Genomic DNA, 13,301 nt, shown 5'->3' with positions numbered 1-13,301 from the left:
TAAGTGGGAATGAATAAATGTCCACAATTTAATAAGATATAACAGTCCATTTAATAGGGCTGTCTTAAATACTTCGAAGCTTCGAAGCTTCGTTCGATGGGCATGGGATTCGAATATGAAAATAAAATTAGATTAAAAAAATAATAATAATTATATATATTTTTGCAAAATCAACTCTGCCTCTCTTTGTTAATTACAACAAGCAATGCTGTTTGTTATTTAAGATGAGGTCGGACTCGGCACTGACAGATTTGTGTTCATTGTGCTGCTTTTATAAAGCCTCAAATGATGGCTTACAATATTTCATGAAAGCAAAGTGTTTTGTTTGTCTAAGATTTAAAAAGGTTTAAACTTTACAGCACCGACAAAGTTGAACAAAGTGCTGTACAAGTCCCACAACATAAAAAAAAAAGTAAAAAAAAAAAGAAAACGTAATTTTTTTTATTTGCTTTTTTTAGTTGATTCCATTTTTATTGCTCAATTCCGCGATTCCGTCCGCGATTCCGTGATCGCGGATTCCATATGGCTCTACTCTCTCTCAGTCTTCTCCCCTGCTGTCTCCCTCTCAGTCTTCTCCCCTGCTGTCTCTCTCTGTCTTCTCCCCTGCTGTCTCTCAGTCTTCTCCCCTGCTGTCTCTCTCTCTGTCTTCTCCCCTGCTGTCTCTCTCTGTCTTCTCCCCTGCTGTCTCTCTCAGTCTTCTCCCCTGCTGTCTCTCTCAGTCTTCTCCCCTGCTGTCTCTCTCAGTCTTCTCCCCTGCTGTCTCTCTCTGTCTTCTCCCCTGCTGTCTCTCCCTCTGTCTTCTCCCCTGCTGTCTCTCTCAGTCTTCTCCCCTGCTGTCTCTCTCTGTCTTCTCCCCTGCTGTCTCCCTCTCAGTCTTCTCCCCTGCTGTCTCTCTCTGTCTTCTCCCCTGCTGTCTCTCTCAGTCTTCTCCCCTGCTGTCTCTCTCTCTGTCTTCTCCCCTGCTGTCTCTCTCTCTGTCTTCTCCCCTGCTGTCTCTCTCAGTCTTCTCCCCTGCTGTCTCTCTCTCAGTCTTCTCCCCTGCTGTCTCTCTCTCTGTCTTCTCCCCTGCTGTCTCTCTCTCAGTCTTCTCCCCTGCTGTCTCTCTGTCTTCTCCCCTGCTGTCTCTCTGTCTTCTCCCCTGCTGTCTCTCTCAGTCTTCTCCCCTGCTGTCTCTCTGTCTTCTCCCCTGCTCTCTCTCTCAGTCTTCTCCCCTGCTGTCTCTCTCTCAGTCTTCTCCCCTGCTGTCTCTCTCTGTCTTCTCCCCTGCTGTCTCTCTCTGTCTTCTCCCCTGCTGTCTCTCTCTGTCTTCTCCCCTGCTGTCTCTCTCACAGTCTTCTCCCCTGCTGTCTCTCTCAGTCTTCTCCCCTGCTGTCTCTATCTGTCTTCTCCCCTGCTGTCTCTCTCTGTCTTCTCCCCTGCTGTCTCTCTCTGTCTTCTCCCCTGCTGTCTCTCTCTCTGTCTTCTCCCCTGCTGTCTCTCTCTCAGTCTTCTCCCCTGCTGTCTCTCTCTGTCTTCTCCCCTGCTGTCTCTCTCAGTCTTCTCCCCTGCTGTCTCTCTCAGTCTTCTCCCCTGCTGTCTCTCTCTGTCTTCTCCCCTGCTGTCTCTCTCAGTCTTCTCCCCTGCTGTCTCTCTCTGTCTTCTCCCCTGCTGTCTCTCTGTCTTCTCCCCTGCTGTCTCTCTCTGTCTTCTCCCCTGCTGTCTCTCTCTGTCTTCTCCCCTGCTGTCTCTCTCAGTCTTCTCCCCTGCTGTCTCTCTCTGTCTTCTCCCCTGCTGTCTCTCTCAGTCTTCTCCCCTGTTGTCTCTCTGTCTTCTCCCCTGCTGTCTCTCTCTGTCTTCTCCCCTGCTGTCTCTCTCTCAGTCTTCTCCCCTGCTGTCTCTCTCTGTCTTCTCCCCTGCTGTCTCTCTGTCTTCTCCCCTGCTGTCTCTCTGTCTTCTCCCCTGCTGTCTCTCTCAGTATTCTCCCCTGCTGTCTCTCAGTCTTCTCCCCTGCTGTCTCTCTGTCTTCTCCCCTACTGTCTCTCTGTCTTCTCCCCTGCTGTCTCTCTCAGTATTCTCCCCTGCTGTCTCTCTGTCTTCTCCCCTGCTGTCTCTCTCAGTCTTCTCCCCTGCTGTCTCTCTCTGTCTTCTCCCCTGCTGTCTCTCTCTCAGTCTTCTCCCCTGCTGTCTCTCTGTCTTCTCCCCTGCTGTCTCCCTCTCTGTCTTCTCCCCTGCTGTCTCTCAGTCTTCTCCCCTGCTGTCTCTCTCTGTCTTCTCCCCTGCTCTCTCTCTGTCTTCTCCCCTGCTGTCTCTCTCTCTCTCTTCTCCTCTGCTGTCTCTCTCTCTGTCTTCTCCCCTGCTGTCTCTCTCAGTCTTCTCCCCTGCTCTCCCCCTCTCTGTCTTATCCCCTGCTGTCTCTCTCTCTGTCTTCTCCCCTGCTGTCTCCCTCTCTGTCTTCTCCCCTGCTGTCTCTCTCTCTGTCTTCTCCCCTGCTGTCTCTCTCTCTGTCTTCTCCCCTGCTGTCTCTCTCTCTGTCTTCTCCCCTGCTGTCTCTCTCTCAGTCTTCTCCCCTGCTGTCTCTCTCAGTCTTCTCCCCTGCTGTCTCTCTCTCAGTCTTCTCCCCTGCTGTCTCCCTCTCTGTCTTCTCCCCTGCTGTCTCTCTCTCTGTCTTCTCCCCTGCTGTCTCTCTCTGTCTTCTCCCCTGCTGTCTCCCTCTCTGTCTTCTCCCCTGCTGTCTCTCTCTGTCTTCTCCCCTGCTGTCTCTCTCAGTCTTCTCCCCTGCTGTCTCTCTTTGTCTTCTCCCCTGCTGTCTCTCTCTCTGTCTTCTCCCCTGCTGTCTCTCTCTGTCTTCTCCTCTGCTGTCTCTCTCTGTCTTCTCCTCTGCTGTCTCCCTCTCAGTCTTCTCCCCTGCTGTCTCTCTGTCTGTCTTCTCCCCTGCTGTCTCTCTCAGTCTTCTCCCCTGCTGTCTCTCTCAGTCTTCTCCCCTGCTGTCTCTCTCAGTCTTCTCCCCTGCTGTCTCTCTCTCAGTCTTCTCCCCTGCTGTCTCTCAGTCTTCTCCCCTGCTGTCTCTCTCAGTCTTCTCCCCTGCTGTCTCTCTGTCTTCTCCCCTGCTGTCTCTCTCTCAGTCTTCTCCCCTGCTGTCTCTCTCTGTCTTCTCCCCTGCTGTGTCTCTCTCTGTCTTCTCCCCTGCTGTCTCTCTCAGTCTTCTCCCCTGCTGTCTCTCTCTCAGTCTTCTCCCCTGCTGTCTCTCTCTCTGTCTTCTCCCCTGCTGTCTCTCTCTGTCTTCTCCCCTGCTGTCTCTCTGTCTTCTCCCCTGTTGTCTCTCAGTCTTCTCCCCTGCTGTCTCTCTGTCTTCTCCCCTGCTGTCTCTCTCTGTCTTCTCCCCTGCTGTCTCTCTGTCTTCTCCCCTGCTGTCTCTCTCTCTGTCTTCTCCCCTGCTGTCTCTCTCTGTCTTCTCCCCTGCTGTCTCTCTCTGTCTTCTCCCCTGCTGTCTCTCTCTCTGTCTTCTCCCCTGCTGTCTCTCTCTCAGTCTTCTCCCCTGCTGTCTCTCTCTGTCTTCTCCCCTGCTGTCTCTCTCTCTGTCTTCTCCCCTGCTGTCTCTCTCTGTCTTCTCCCCTGCTGTCTCTCTCTCTGTCTTCTCCCCTGCTGTCTCTCTCAGTCTTCTCCCCTGCTGTCTCTCTCTCTGTCTTCTCCCCTGCTGTCTCTCTCTGTCTTCTCCCCTGCTGTCTCTCTCTCTGTCTTCTCCCCTGCTGTCTCTCTCAGTCTTCTCCCCTGCTGTCATTCTCTGTCTTCTCCCCTGCTGTCTCTCTCTGTCTTCTCCCCTGCTGTCTCTCTCTGTCTTCTCCCCTGCTGTCTCTCTCTCTGTCTTCTCCCCTGCTGTCTCTCTCTGTCTTCTCCCCTGCTGTCTCTCAGTCTTCTCCCCTGCTGTCTCTCTCAGTCTTCTCCCCTGCTGTCTCTCTCTCTGTCTTCTCCCCTGCTGTCTCTCTCTCTGTCTTCTCCCCTGCTGTCTCTCTCTCAGTCTTCTCCCCTGCTGTCTCTCTGTCTTCTCCCCTGCTGTCTCTCTGTCTTCTCCCCTGCTGTCTCTCTCTCTGTCTTCTCCCCTGCTGTCTCTCTCTCAGTCTTCTCCCCTGCTGTCTCTCTCAGTCTTCTCCCCTGCTGTCTCCCTCTGTCTTCTCCCCTGCTGTCTCTCTCTCTGTCTTCTCCCCTGCTGTCTCTCTCTGTCTTCTCCCCTGCTGTCTCTCTCTCTCTGTCTTCTCCCCTGCTGTCTCTCTCTCAGCCTTCTCCCCTGCTGTCTCTCTCTCAGTCTTCTCCCCTGCTGTCTCTCTCAGTCTTCTCCCCTGCTGTCGCTCTCTCAGTCTTCTCCCCTGCTGTCTCTCTCTCAGTCTTCTCCCCTGCTGTCTCTCTCAGTCTTCTCCCCTGCTGTCTCTCTCTCAGTCTTCTCCCCTGCTGTCTCTCTCTCAGTCTTCTCCCCTGCGGTCTCTCTCTCTGTCTTCTCCCCTGCTGTCTCTCTCAGTCTTCTCCCCTGCTGTCTCTCTCTCAGTCTTCTCCCCTGCTGTCTCTCTCAGTCTTCTCCCCTGCTGTCTCTCTGTCTTCTCTCCTGCTGTCTCTCTCAGTCTTCTCCCCTGCTGTCTCTCTCTCAGTCTTCTCCCCTGCTGTCTCTCTCTGTCTTCTCCCCTGCTGTCTCTCTCAGTCTTCTCCCCTGCTGTCTCTCTCTCTGTCTTCTCCCCTGCTGTCTCTCTCAGTCTTCTCCCCTGCTGTCTCTCTGTCTTCTCCCCTGCTGTCTCTCTCTGTCTTCTCCCCTGCTGTCTCTCTCTCTGTCTTCTCCCCTGCTGTCTCTCTGTCTTCTCCCCTGCTGTCTCTCTCTCTGTCTTCTCCCCTGCTGTCTCTCTCAGTCTTCTCCCCTGCTGTCTCTCTGTCTTCTCCCCTGCTGTCTCTCTCTGTCTTCTCCCCTGCTGTCTCTCTCTCTGTCTTCTCCCCTGCTGTCTCTCTGTCTTCTCCCCTGCTGTCTCTCTCTGTCTTCTCCCCTGCTGTCTCTCTCTCAGTCTTCTCCCCTGCTGTCTCTCAGTCTTCTCCTCTGCTGTCTCTCTCTCAGTCTTCTCCCCTGCTGTCTCTCTCTGTCTTCTCCCCTGCTGTCTCTCTCAGTCTTCTCCCCTGCTGTCTCTCTCTCTGTCTTCTCCCCTGCTGTCTCTCTCAGTCTTCTCCCCTGCTGTCTCTCTCAGTCTTCTCCCCTGCTGTCTCTCTCAGTCTTCTCCCCTGCTGTCTCTCTCAGTCTTCTCCCCTGCTGTCTCTCTCAGTCTTCTCCCCTGCTGTCTCTCTCAGTCTTCTCTCCTGCTGTCTCTCTCTCTGTCTTCTCCCCTGCTGTCTCTCTCTCAGTCTTCTCCCCTGCTGTCTCTCTCAGTCTTCTCCCCTGCTGTCTCTCTCTGTCTTCTCCCCTGCTGTCTCTCTCTGTCTTCTCCCCTGCTGTCTCTCTCTCAGTCTTCTCCCCTGCTGTCTCTCTCTCAGTCTTCTCCCCTGCTGTCTCTCTCAGTCTTCTCCCCTGCTGTCTCTCTCTGTCTTCTCCCCTGCTGTCTCTCTTTCAGTCTTCTCCCCTGCTGTCTCTCTCAGTCTTCTCCCCTGCTGTCTCTCTGTCTTCTCCCCTGCTGTCTCTCTGTGTATTCTCCCCTGCTGTCTCTCTCTCTGTCTTCTCCTCTGCTGTCTCTCTCTCTGTCTTCTCCCCTGCTGTCTCTCTCTGTCTTCTCCCCTGCTGTCTCTCTCTCTGTCTTCTCCCCTGCTGTCTCTCTCTCAGTCTTCTCCCCTGCTGTCTCTCTCTGTCTTCTCCCCTGCTGTCTCTCTGTCTTCTCCCCTGCTGTCTCTCTCTGTCTTCTCCCCTGCTGTCTCTCTGTCTTCTCCCCTGCTGTCTCTCTCAGTCTTCTCCCCTGCTGTCTCTCTCTCTGTCTTCTCCCCTGCTGTCTCTCTCTCAGTCTTCTCCCCTGCTGTCTCTCTCTCTGTCTTCTCCCCTGCTGTCTCTCTCAGTCTTCTCCCCTGCTGTCTCTCTCTGTCTTCTCCCCTGCTGTCTCTCTGTCTTCTCCCCTGCTGTCTCTCTCAGTCTTCTCCCCTGCTGTCTCTCTCTCAGTCTTTTCCCCTGCTGTCTCTCTCTCAGTCTTCTCCCCTGCTGTCTCTCTGTCTTCTCCCCTGCTGTCTCTCTCTCTGTCTTCTCCCCTGCTGTCTCTCTCAGTCTTCTCCCCTGCTGTCTCTCTCTGTCTTCTCCCCTGCTGTCTCTCTGTCTTCTCCCCTGCTGTCTCTCTCTGTCTTCTCCCCTGCTGTCTCTCTGTCTTCTCCCCTGCTGTCTCTCTCTCTGTCTTCTCCCCTGCTGTCTCTCTCAGTCTTCTCCCCTGCTGTCTCTCTCAGTCTTCTCCCCTGCTGTCTCTCTCTCTGTCTTCTCCCCTGCTGTCTCTCTCTCTGTCTTCTCCCCTGCTGTCTCTCTCAGTCTTCTCCCCTGCTGTCTCTCTCTCTGTCTTCTCCCCTGCTGTCTCTCTCTGTCTTCTCCACTGCTGTCTCTCTGTCTTCTCCCCTGCTGTCTCTCTCTGTCTTCTCCCTTGCTGTCTCTCTCTGTCTTCTCCCCTGCTGTCTCTCTGTCTTCTCCCCTGCTGTCTCTCTCTCTGTCTTCTCCCCTGCTGTCTCTCTCTCAGTCTTCTCCCCTGCTGTCTCTCTCTGTCTTCTCCCCTGCTGTCTCTCTCTGTCTTCTCCCCTGCTGTCTCTCTCTCTGTCTTCTCCCCTGCTGTCTCTCTCAGTCTTCTCCCCTGCTGTCTCTCTGTCTTCTCCCCTGCTGTGTCTCTCTCTGTCTTCTCCCCTGCTGTCTCTCTCTCTGTCTTCTCCCCTGCTGTCTCTCTCTCAGTCTTCTCCCCTGCTGTCTCTCTCAGTCTTCTCCCCTGCTGTCTCTCTCTGTCTTCTCCCCTGCTGTCTCTCTCTCAGTCTTCTCCCCTGCTGTCTCTCTCTCTGTCTTCTCCCCTGCTGTCTCTCTCTCAGTCTTCTCCCCTGCTGTCTCTCTCAGTCTTCTCCCCTGCTGTCTCTCTGTCTTCTCCCCTGCTGTCTCTCTCTCTGTCTTCTCCCCTGCTGTCTCTCTCTCTGTCTTCTCCCCTGCTGTCTCTCTCTCTGTCTTCTCCCCTGCTGTCTCTCTGTCTTCTCCCCTGCTGTCTCCCTCTCTGTTCTCCCCTGCTGTCTCTCTCTCAGTCTTCTCCCCTGCTGTCTCTCTCTCAGTCTTCTCCCCTGCTGTCTCTCTCTGTCTTCTCCTCTGCTGTCTCTCTCTCAGTCTTCTCCCCTGCTGTCTCTCTCTGTCTTCTCCTCTGCTGTCTCTCTCAGTCTTCTCCCCTGCTGTCTCTCTCTGTCTTCTCCCCTGCTGTCTCTCTCTCAGTCTTCTCCCCTGCTGTCTCTCTCAGTCTTCTCCCCTGCTGTCTCTCTCTGTCTTCTCCTCTGCTGTCTCTCTCTCAGTATTCTCCCCTGCTGTCTCTCTCTCAGTCATTTCCCCTGCTGTCTCTCTCTCTGTCTTCTCCCCTGCTGTCTCTCTCTCAGTCTTCTCCCCTGCTGTCTCTCTCTCAGTCTTCTCCCCTGCTGTCTCTCTCTGTCTTCTCCCCTGCTGTCTCTCTCTGTCTTCTCCCCTGCTGTCTCTCTGTCTTCTCCCCTGCTGTCTCTCTCAGTCTTCTCCCCTGCTGTCTCTCTCTCAGTCATTTCCCCTGCTGTCTCTCTCTCTGTTTTCTCCCCTGCTGTCTCTCTCTCTGTCTTCTCCCCTGCTGTCTCTCTCTATGTCTTCTCCCCTGCTGTCTCTCTCTCTGTCTTCTCCCCTGCTGTCTCTCTCTCTGTCTTCTCCCCTGCTGTCTCTCTCTCAGTCTTCTCCCCTGCTGTCTCTCAGTCTTCTCCCCTGCTGTCTCTCTCTCTGTCTTCTCCCCTGCTGTCTCTCTCTGTCTTCTCCCCTGCTGTCTCTCTCTCTGTCTTCTCCCCTGCTCTCTCTCTCAGTCTTCTCCCCTGCTGTCTCTCTCTCAGTCTTCTCCCCTGCTGTCTCTCTCTCTGTCTTCTCCCCTGCTGTCTCTCTCTGTCTTCTCCCCTGCTGTCTCTCTCTCAGTCTTCTCCCCTGCTGTCTCTCTCTATCTTCTCCCCGGCTGTCTCTCTCTGTCTTCTCCCCTCCTGTCTCTCTCTGTCTTCTCCCCTGCTGTCTCTCTCTCTGTCTTCTCCCCTGCTGTCTCTCTGTCTGTCTTCTCCCCTGCTGTCTCCCTCTCTGTCTTCTCCCCTGCTGTCTCTCTCTCTGTCTTCTCCCCTGCTGTCTCCCTCTCTGTCTTCTCCCCTGCTGTCTCTCTCTCAGTCTTCTCCCCTGCTGTCTCTCTCTGTCTTCTCCCCTGCTGTCTCTCTCTCAGTCTTCTCCCCTGCTGTCTCTCTCTGTCTTCTCCCCTGCTGTCTCTCTCTGTCTTCTCCCCTGCTGTCTCTCTCTGTCTTCTCCCCTGCTGTCAATTCAATTCAATTCAAAAAGCTTTATTGGCATTACATTTCACAAATGTTGCCAAAGCACAATTATGACATAAACAGCAAACAACATTATACAATACAACAACAATATCAACAGAACAAGATCAAAGAAATACAGGAGATGGTGCGGTGAGTAAAACATGGTACCGAGCTGTCTCTCTCTGTCTTTAAAATCAGCATTTGGCTGTTTGACCAATGCAGAGGCTCTTTGGCTGTATGTCAGAAGACAACAGAGTGAACAATACCATGCTAGCTATCTTTAGGAAGACAGCCATACCCCTGTGTCTCATGGCCCTCCCTCCCTCCCTCCCTCCCTCCCTCCCTCCCTCCCTCCCTCCCTCTCCCTCCCTCCCTGTCCTCCCTCCCTTCCTCCCTCCCTCCCTCCCTCCCTCCCTGTCCTCCCTCCCTCCCTCCCTCCCTCCCTCCCTCCCTCCCTCCCTCCCTCCCTCCCTCCCTCCCTGTCCTCCCTCCTTCCCTGTCCTCCCTCCCTCCCTCCCTCCCTCCCTCCCTCCCTCCCTCCCTCCCTCCCTCCCTCCCTCCCTCCCTCCCCCCTGTCCTCCCTCCCTCCCTCCCTGTCCTCCCCCCTCCCTCCCTGTCCTCCCTCCCTCCCTCCCTCCCTCCCTCCCTGTCCTCCCTCCCTTCCTCTCTCCCTCCCTCCCTCCCTGTCCTCCCTCCTTCCCTGTCCTCCCTCCCTCCCTGTCCTCCCTGTCCTCCCTCCCTCCCCCCTGTCCTCCCTCCCTCCCTCCCTCCCTCCCTCCCTCCCTCCCTCCCCCCCTGTCCTCCTTCCCTCCCTCCCTGTCCTCCCTCCCTCCCCCCCACAGGAAGTCTTTTGAGTATGAGGATGCAGCACGGCTGACGACCCAGCGGACCACGCTCGCCACAGAGAGCAGACGCTCGGGTCTCTACCACGCCTTCTCCGACGACAACATCTACGAGGACATCGTTGGTGAGGTTCACCTCTGCCATCGGCCGAACAGAGGGAGACCTTTTGGCCTAATTATGAACACGGCTTCCAGAGCGGTTTATCCATGCAGTCAATGCCAACTTGTCACTTTATTCAGAGCTACGAAATTGGCAGGGGTCTTGTTAAAAGCAGACAAAGACAGGAAGTCTTAAAGACCGCCGGGTACTGTTTATTGGTTATTTGTGCTGTTCCGCTGCTGAAAAAGCTCCATTTATAACTTGTTTAACTGCTGCTACAGCAGAGGGTTGGGAGAGAAAGCCTTTTGTAGTCCGCAGCGCCGCAGGAAGCACTGAATCAATTGAGAGCGCGGACGTTTTGATCAACGACAGAACACTTCCGAATAAGAAACGCTGCATTTGACAAATACAATGAATGTACAGTATACGAATTTTCCTTGTGTGACAATGGTTGCAGAGGCATATCAACAACTCGGGGACCACACCACAAACAAGAGAGCGTAGACTATACACATCACTCTCTGTATATTTAGTAGTATGTATGTCAGTGTAAGCAGGGTGGCTCTGGAGGGAAGTGTACATTAGTGTGCTAGTCTAATGTACCATGAGGTAGTACATATTTAAGAAATATTACCCATATTTACATGGGATCTGTTTATTTTCTGCTTACAAAGGCTCCGAACATCGGCTAACAGCCAGTGTGGTAGAATGGTCTTGTTTGGTCTCGTTCGGCCGCATGTTGCCTGTGTAACCTTTGACCCCACACATTCTCAGGCGACTTGACCAGAGAGAACCCCTATGAGGATGTGAAGCTGACGCCCATGTGTCTCCCAATCACGCGGCCTCGGCTATCGACCATCAGGCGGAGACAGAACCCAAACGCCCCAAAGGTAATGAGAGAGTTTAACTATGGAATATCACACTGAATATCAAGAGAGTGGGTAGTTCACACCCCTTACCTTTTGTTTCGTTATTAACTCATTGACTGCCACGCTGTTTTCCCATCTTTAATATCTGGCGCCAGCGTTTCAGACCGTTTTAACGATGTTTTGTAGACCCATCGTATATTCTATATTATAGCTATGGAGACATACTACTGTATGGCTCATTTGAAATGCTTATATTTATACTCCCACCAGGGAACAAACCGTTTGTTTCTACATACATCCGTTCCTGCGCAACCCCTGGCTAAAGAGTGCCCCGTTTAAGAAAAATCCATGGTAATTTTCTAGAAAGCGAGATATTGTGTGTTTTGTGTGCAGCATGCGCAGTTCGTGCTTGTTGCTCAACACAAATACATTTCCAGGTCAAGGGCCAATGCCTCATGTTGATACATAGATTGTTCTATTCACAAAACCACGATGGGTATTCTTACCTGCTTCTCGACTTGTCATCCATTCCGGCTCTTTGGTAATCTCGCTGTCTGTGTCGTTATCGCTGAACGGTGGGGCGTGGTGAACAGATAACCTTACATCCTCGGCCGGTTGGACTTTAGTATTTTTATGATTTACCAGAAATGCTGAGTCTGGTGAAAACGCACCTTATGGATGGATCATCACCTTTTTTCCCTCTTCATAATAATCTCCAATAGTTCGCTACACACGATCGCCATTGCAGAGTACGTTTTCGGCCCGAGTGCAAACCCCCCACAGGAAACTAGTTGCTAGTCGTCAGCTCTGCGGCCCCGCTTCTGCTTTCGATCCCTCGCCGCGTATGAGGCCTCCTTTTCCCGGGAGGCGATGTAAACAGACCCGTTCGGTCCATCGAAAAATATGGAAATATCCAGTAATCCGACATGTGAACCAATGTCCAGTAGCTCTTGTCTTGTGTACAAAGGGTCAGTGCGAATATACTGGGCGAATAGACTGAACATGACATGACTGAACAGCAGACAAAGAGCCGCTGCTTGATAAAGCGCCGCCCTCCAAGGTAAAAGATTTACTCAAAAGGTAGGCGAGACTGCCACCTATCGGGATTCGATTGTCATTTATTTCAATTTTTTTATTTTTTTTATATAATCTCCCCCCCCCCCTTCTTTTTCCGTTTTTCTCCCCTCCCAATGTTAGTCGTTATGCCAATTCCCAATCCCCTTCCTGGTCGTTGCGCACTCTACCCCCTACCGTTGGTCTGGGAGGGCGGAGACTATCACATGCTTCCTCCGACACATGTGTACCCAGCCCACCGCTTCTTTTCACCTGGCAGCGCGGACTCTCACTGAGAGTGTAACGTGTGGAAGGTCACACTACCTCTCTTAGATCCTTCCCTCGCTGTGCAGGCGCCCCGACCGAACTGTAGGAGTCGCTGTCCACAACGACCCAGACCCACCCACCGGCTTCCCTCCCGCTGACTCTACCAATTGAGCCAGTATGACGGCCGGCCAAGCCGGAAGCAACGCTGACAGCTGGATTCGATACCAGTGTCTCTTGCGTTGGTGACGAGCGCCTTGTCCGCTGCGCAACCCAGCCGCCCCATTTATTTCAATTGTAATTATCTCAGGGTTACCAGGATCACACACAAGGTCATCATAATAATAAAAAAAAAACATAAAAACGAGTATACTCGTTTTTGGCATTCAACGCATGGGTGACTTGGCAGTCAGGACTGTATTAAGTCTTGAGAGGGAGACGCAGGAGAGAAGGTTCTCATGGGATCTGATCCTAGGCCAGCAGAGGTACATGCTGCTGGAGAGGGATTTGTTTTGGAAACTAAACTGTATGGCTACCATATGACCACTGGTCCTCGTCTAACATTCCTTCTTCTCAACGTAGACACTGAGGACATTGAGAAATTATGACATTATGCATTTTACTACCATACGTTGCATTTTGTACCATATGTCTTTCAGCTCCCTCCTAAACCACAGTCGTTACAAGGTTACACTGGCAAAGTGGAGAGGGACGCGACATCGTCACCCAACCACTCGAGACCCGGCACCCCCAGACGCACGTCCGCCAGCAGCAAAACGTGCCGGCAGCCTCAGGTAAATCAAACCCAGCACCTCGTCATCATTTCTGATGTTCAGGTTCAGATCCCTGTGTCTGTATGATACAGCGGCATGGTGGCAGCAGTGGTCGGCACTGTCGCCTCACAGCAAGAAGGTCCTGGGTTAAAACCCCCGCTGGGGGCCTTTCTGTGTGGAGTTTACATGTTCTCCGTGGGTTTCCTCCGGGTACTCCGGTTTCCTCCCACACCAAAAGACGATGCATGCTAGATTTCCTGCCCTTGCCCTTGACCAATGTGCTGGCATTACAACTGGAGTTGGTCCGTGGTTGCTGCACTGGCTGCACTACTGTATGTGTGGCTGCCCCACTGCTCCTAAATAGTTAAGATGGAGAACAAACGTCCCTAAGGCGGATTAATAAAGGTTCAACTTAATGATGGTGAGTTTCACCACCATGGCTTCTGCGTCGGACAATGGACCACGTGGTGTCGGAGGAGGAGGAGGCCGTTGACTCAGAGGGCAGGAAAGAGAGAGGACTGAGAGAAACAGATAGTGGTGGAACGACGGAGAAAGTAGGAGAGGTTGTGTGAAAATGAAGAAGTGAAACGCTCGACTCATGGAGGAGGGAAGTGTGAGGAAAGAGAGGAACGCGGAGGGCGAGGTACAGTGGGAGAACGAGGCTTGCGAGGGCTTCTATATGGGACAGCTATGATGTGATGTGGATGCCGCTGTCGCACGTTTCCATGCCAACAACTCGTGCTCTTGGTGAATCTGCTGCGATACGCAGCCACGCCACCAGTCTGACTCATTCCAAAGTGTGGTAATAATGATGCTATTATGACCAGATGAGTGAGTTTAACCTCTTCTATTCCATTACATCTACACCAATGTTCTAAAGATAAATATCTTACTATTTGATTTTGGTATGTTCACTAAATTATTTAGTTCACATGCCTTCACAACATTTTGC

General features: G+C 52.8%; 1 protein-coding gene across 3 annotated transcripts in view; it reads left to right on the top strand.

Annotated features, from left to right (window-relative positions):
* The window catches only part of dennd2c (DENN/MADD domain containing 2C), a 78,668-nt gene that overhangs the window by 10,551 nt on the left and 54,816 nt on the right, over positions 1-13,301 (top strand). For all 3 annotated transcript variants that reach the window (XM_084333334.1, XM_084333335.1, XM_084333333.1), the window contains exons 3-5: positions 9,291-9,415; positions 10,165-10,280; positions 12,236-12,370. In XM_084333334.1, coding sequence (XP_084189460.1) covers positions 9,291-9,415; positions 10,165-10,280; positions 12,236-12,370 — 376 coding nt within the window. The remainder of the gene's footprint in view (positions 1-9,290; positions 9,416-10,164; positions 10,281-12,235; positions 12,371-13,301) is intronic.

This window comes from Notolepis coatsorum, assembly GCF_963971535.1.
Source record: "Notolepis coatsorum genome assembly, chromosome: 17".
NCBI classification, from domain to species: Eukaryota; Metazoa; Chordata; class Actinopteri; order Aulopiformes; family Paralepididae; genus Notolepis; species Notolepis coatsorum.
This window is presented reverse-complemented; position numbering and strand designations above follow the sequence as displayed.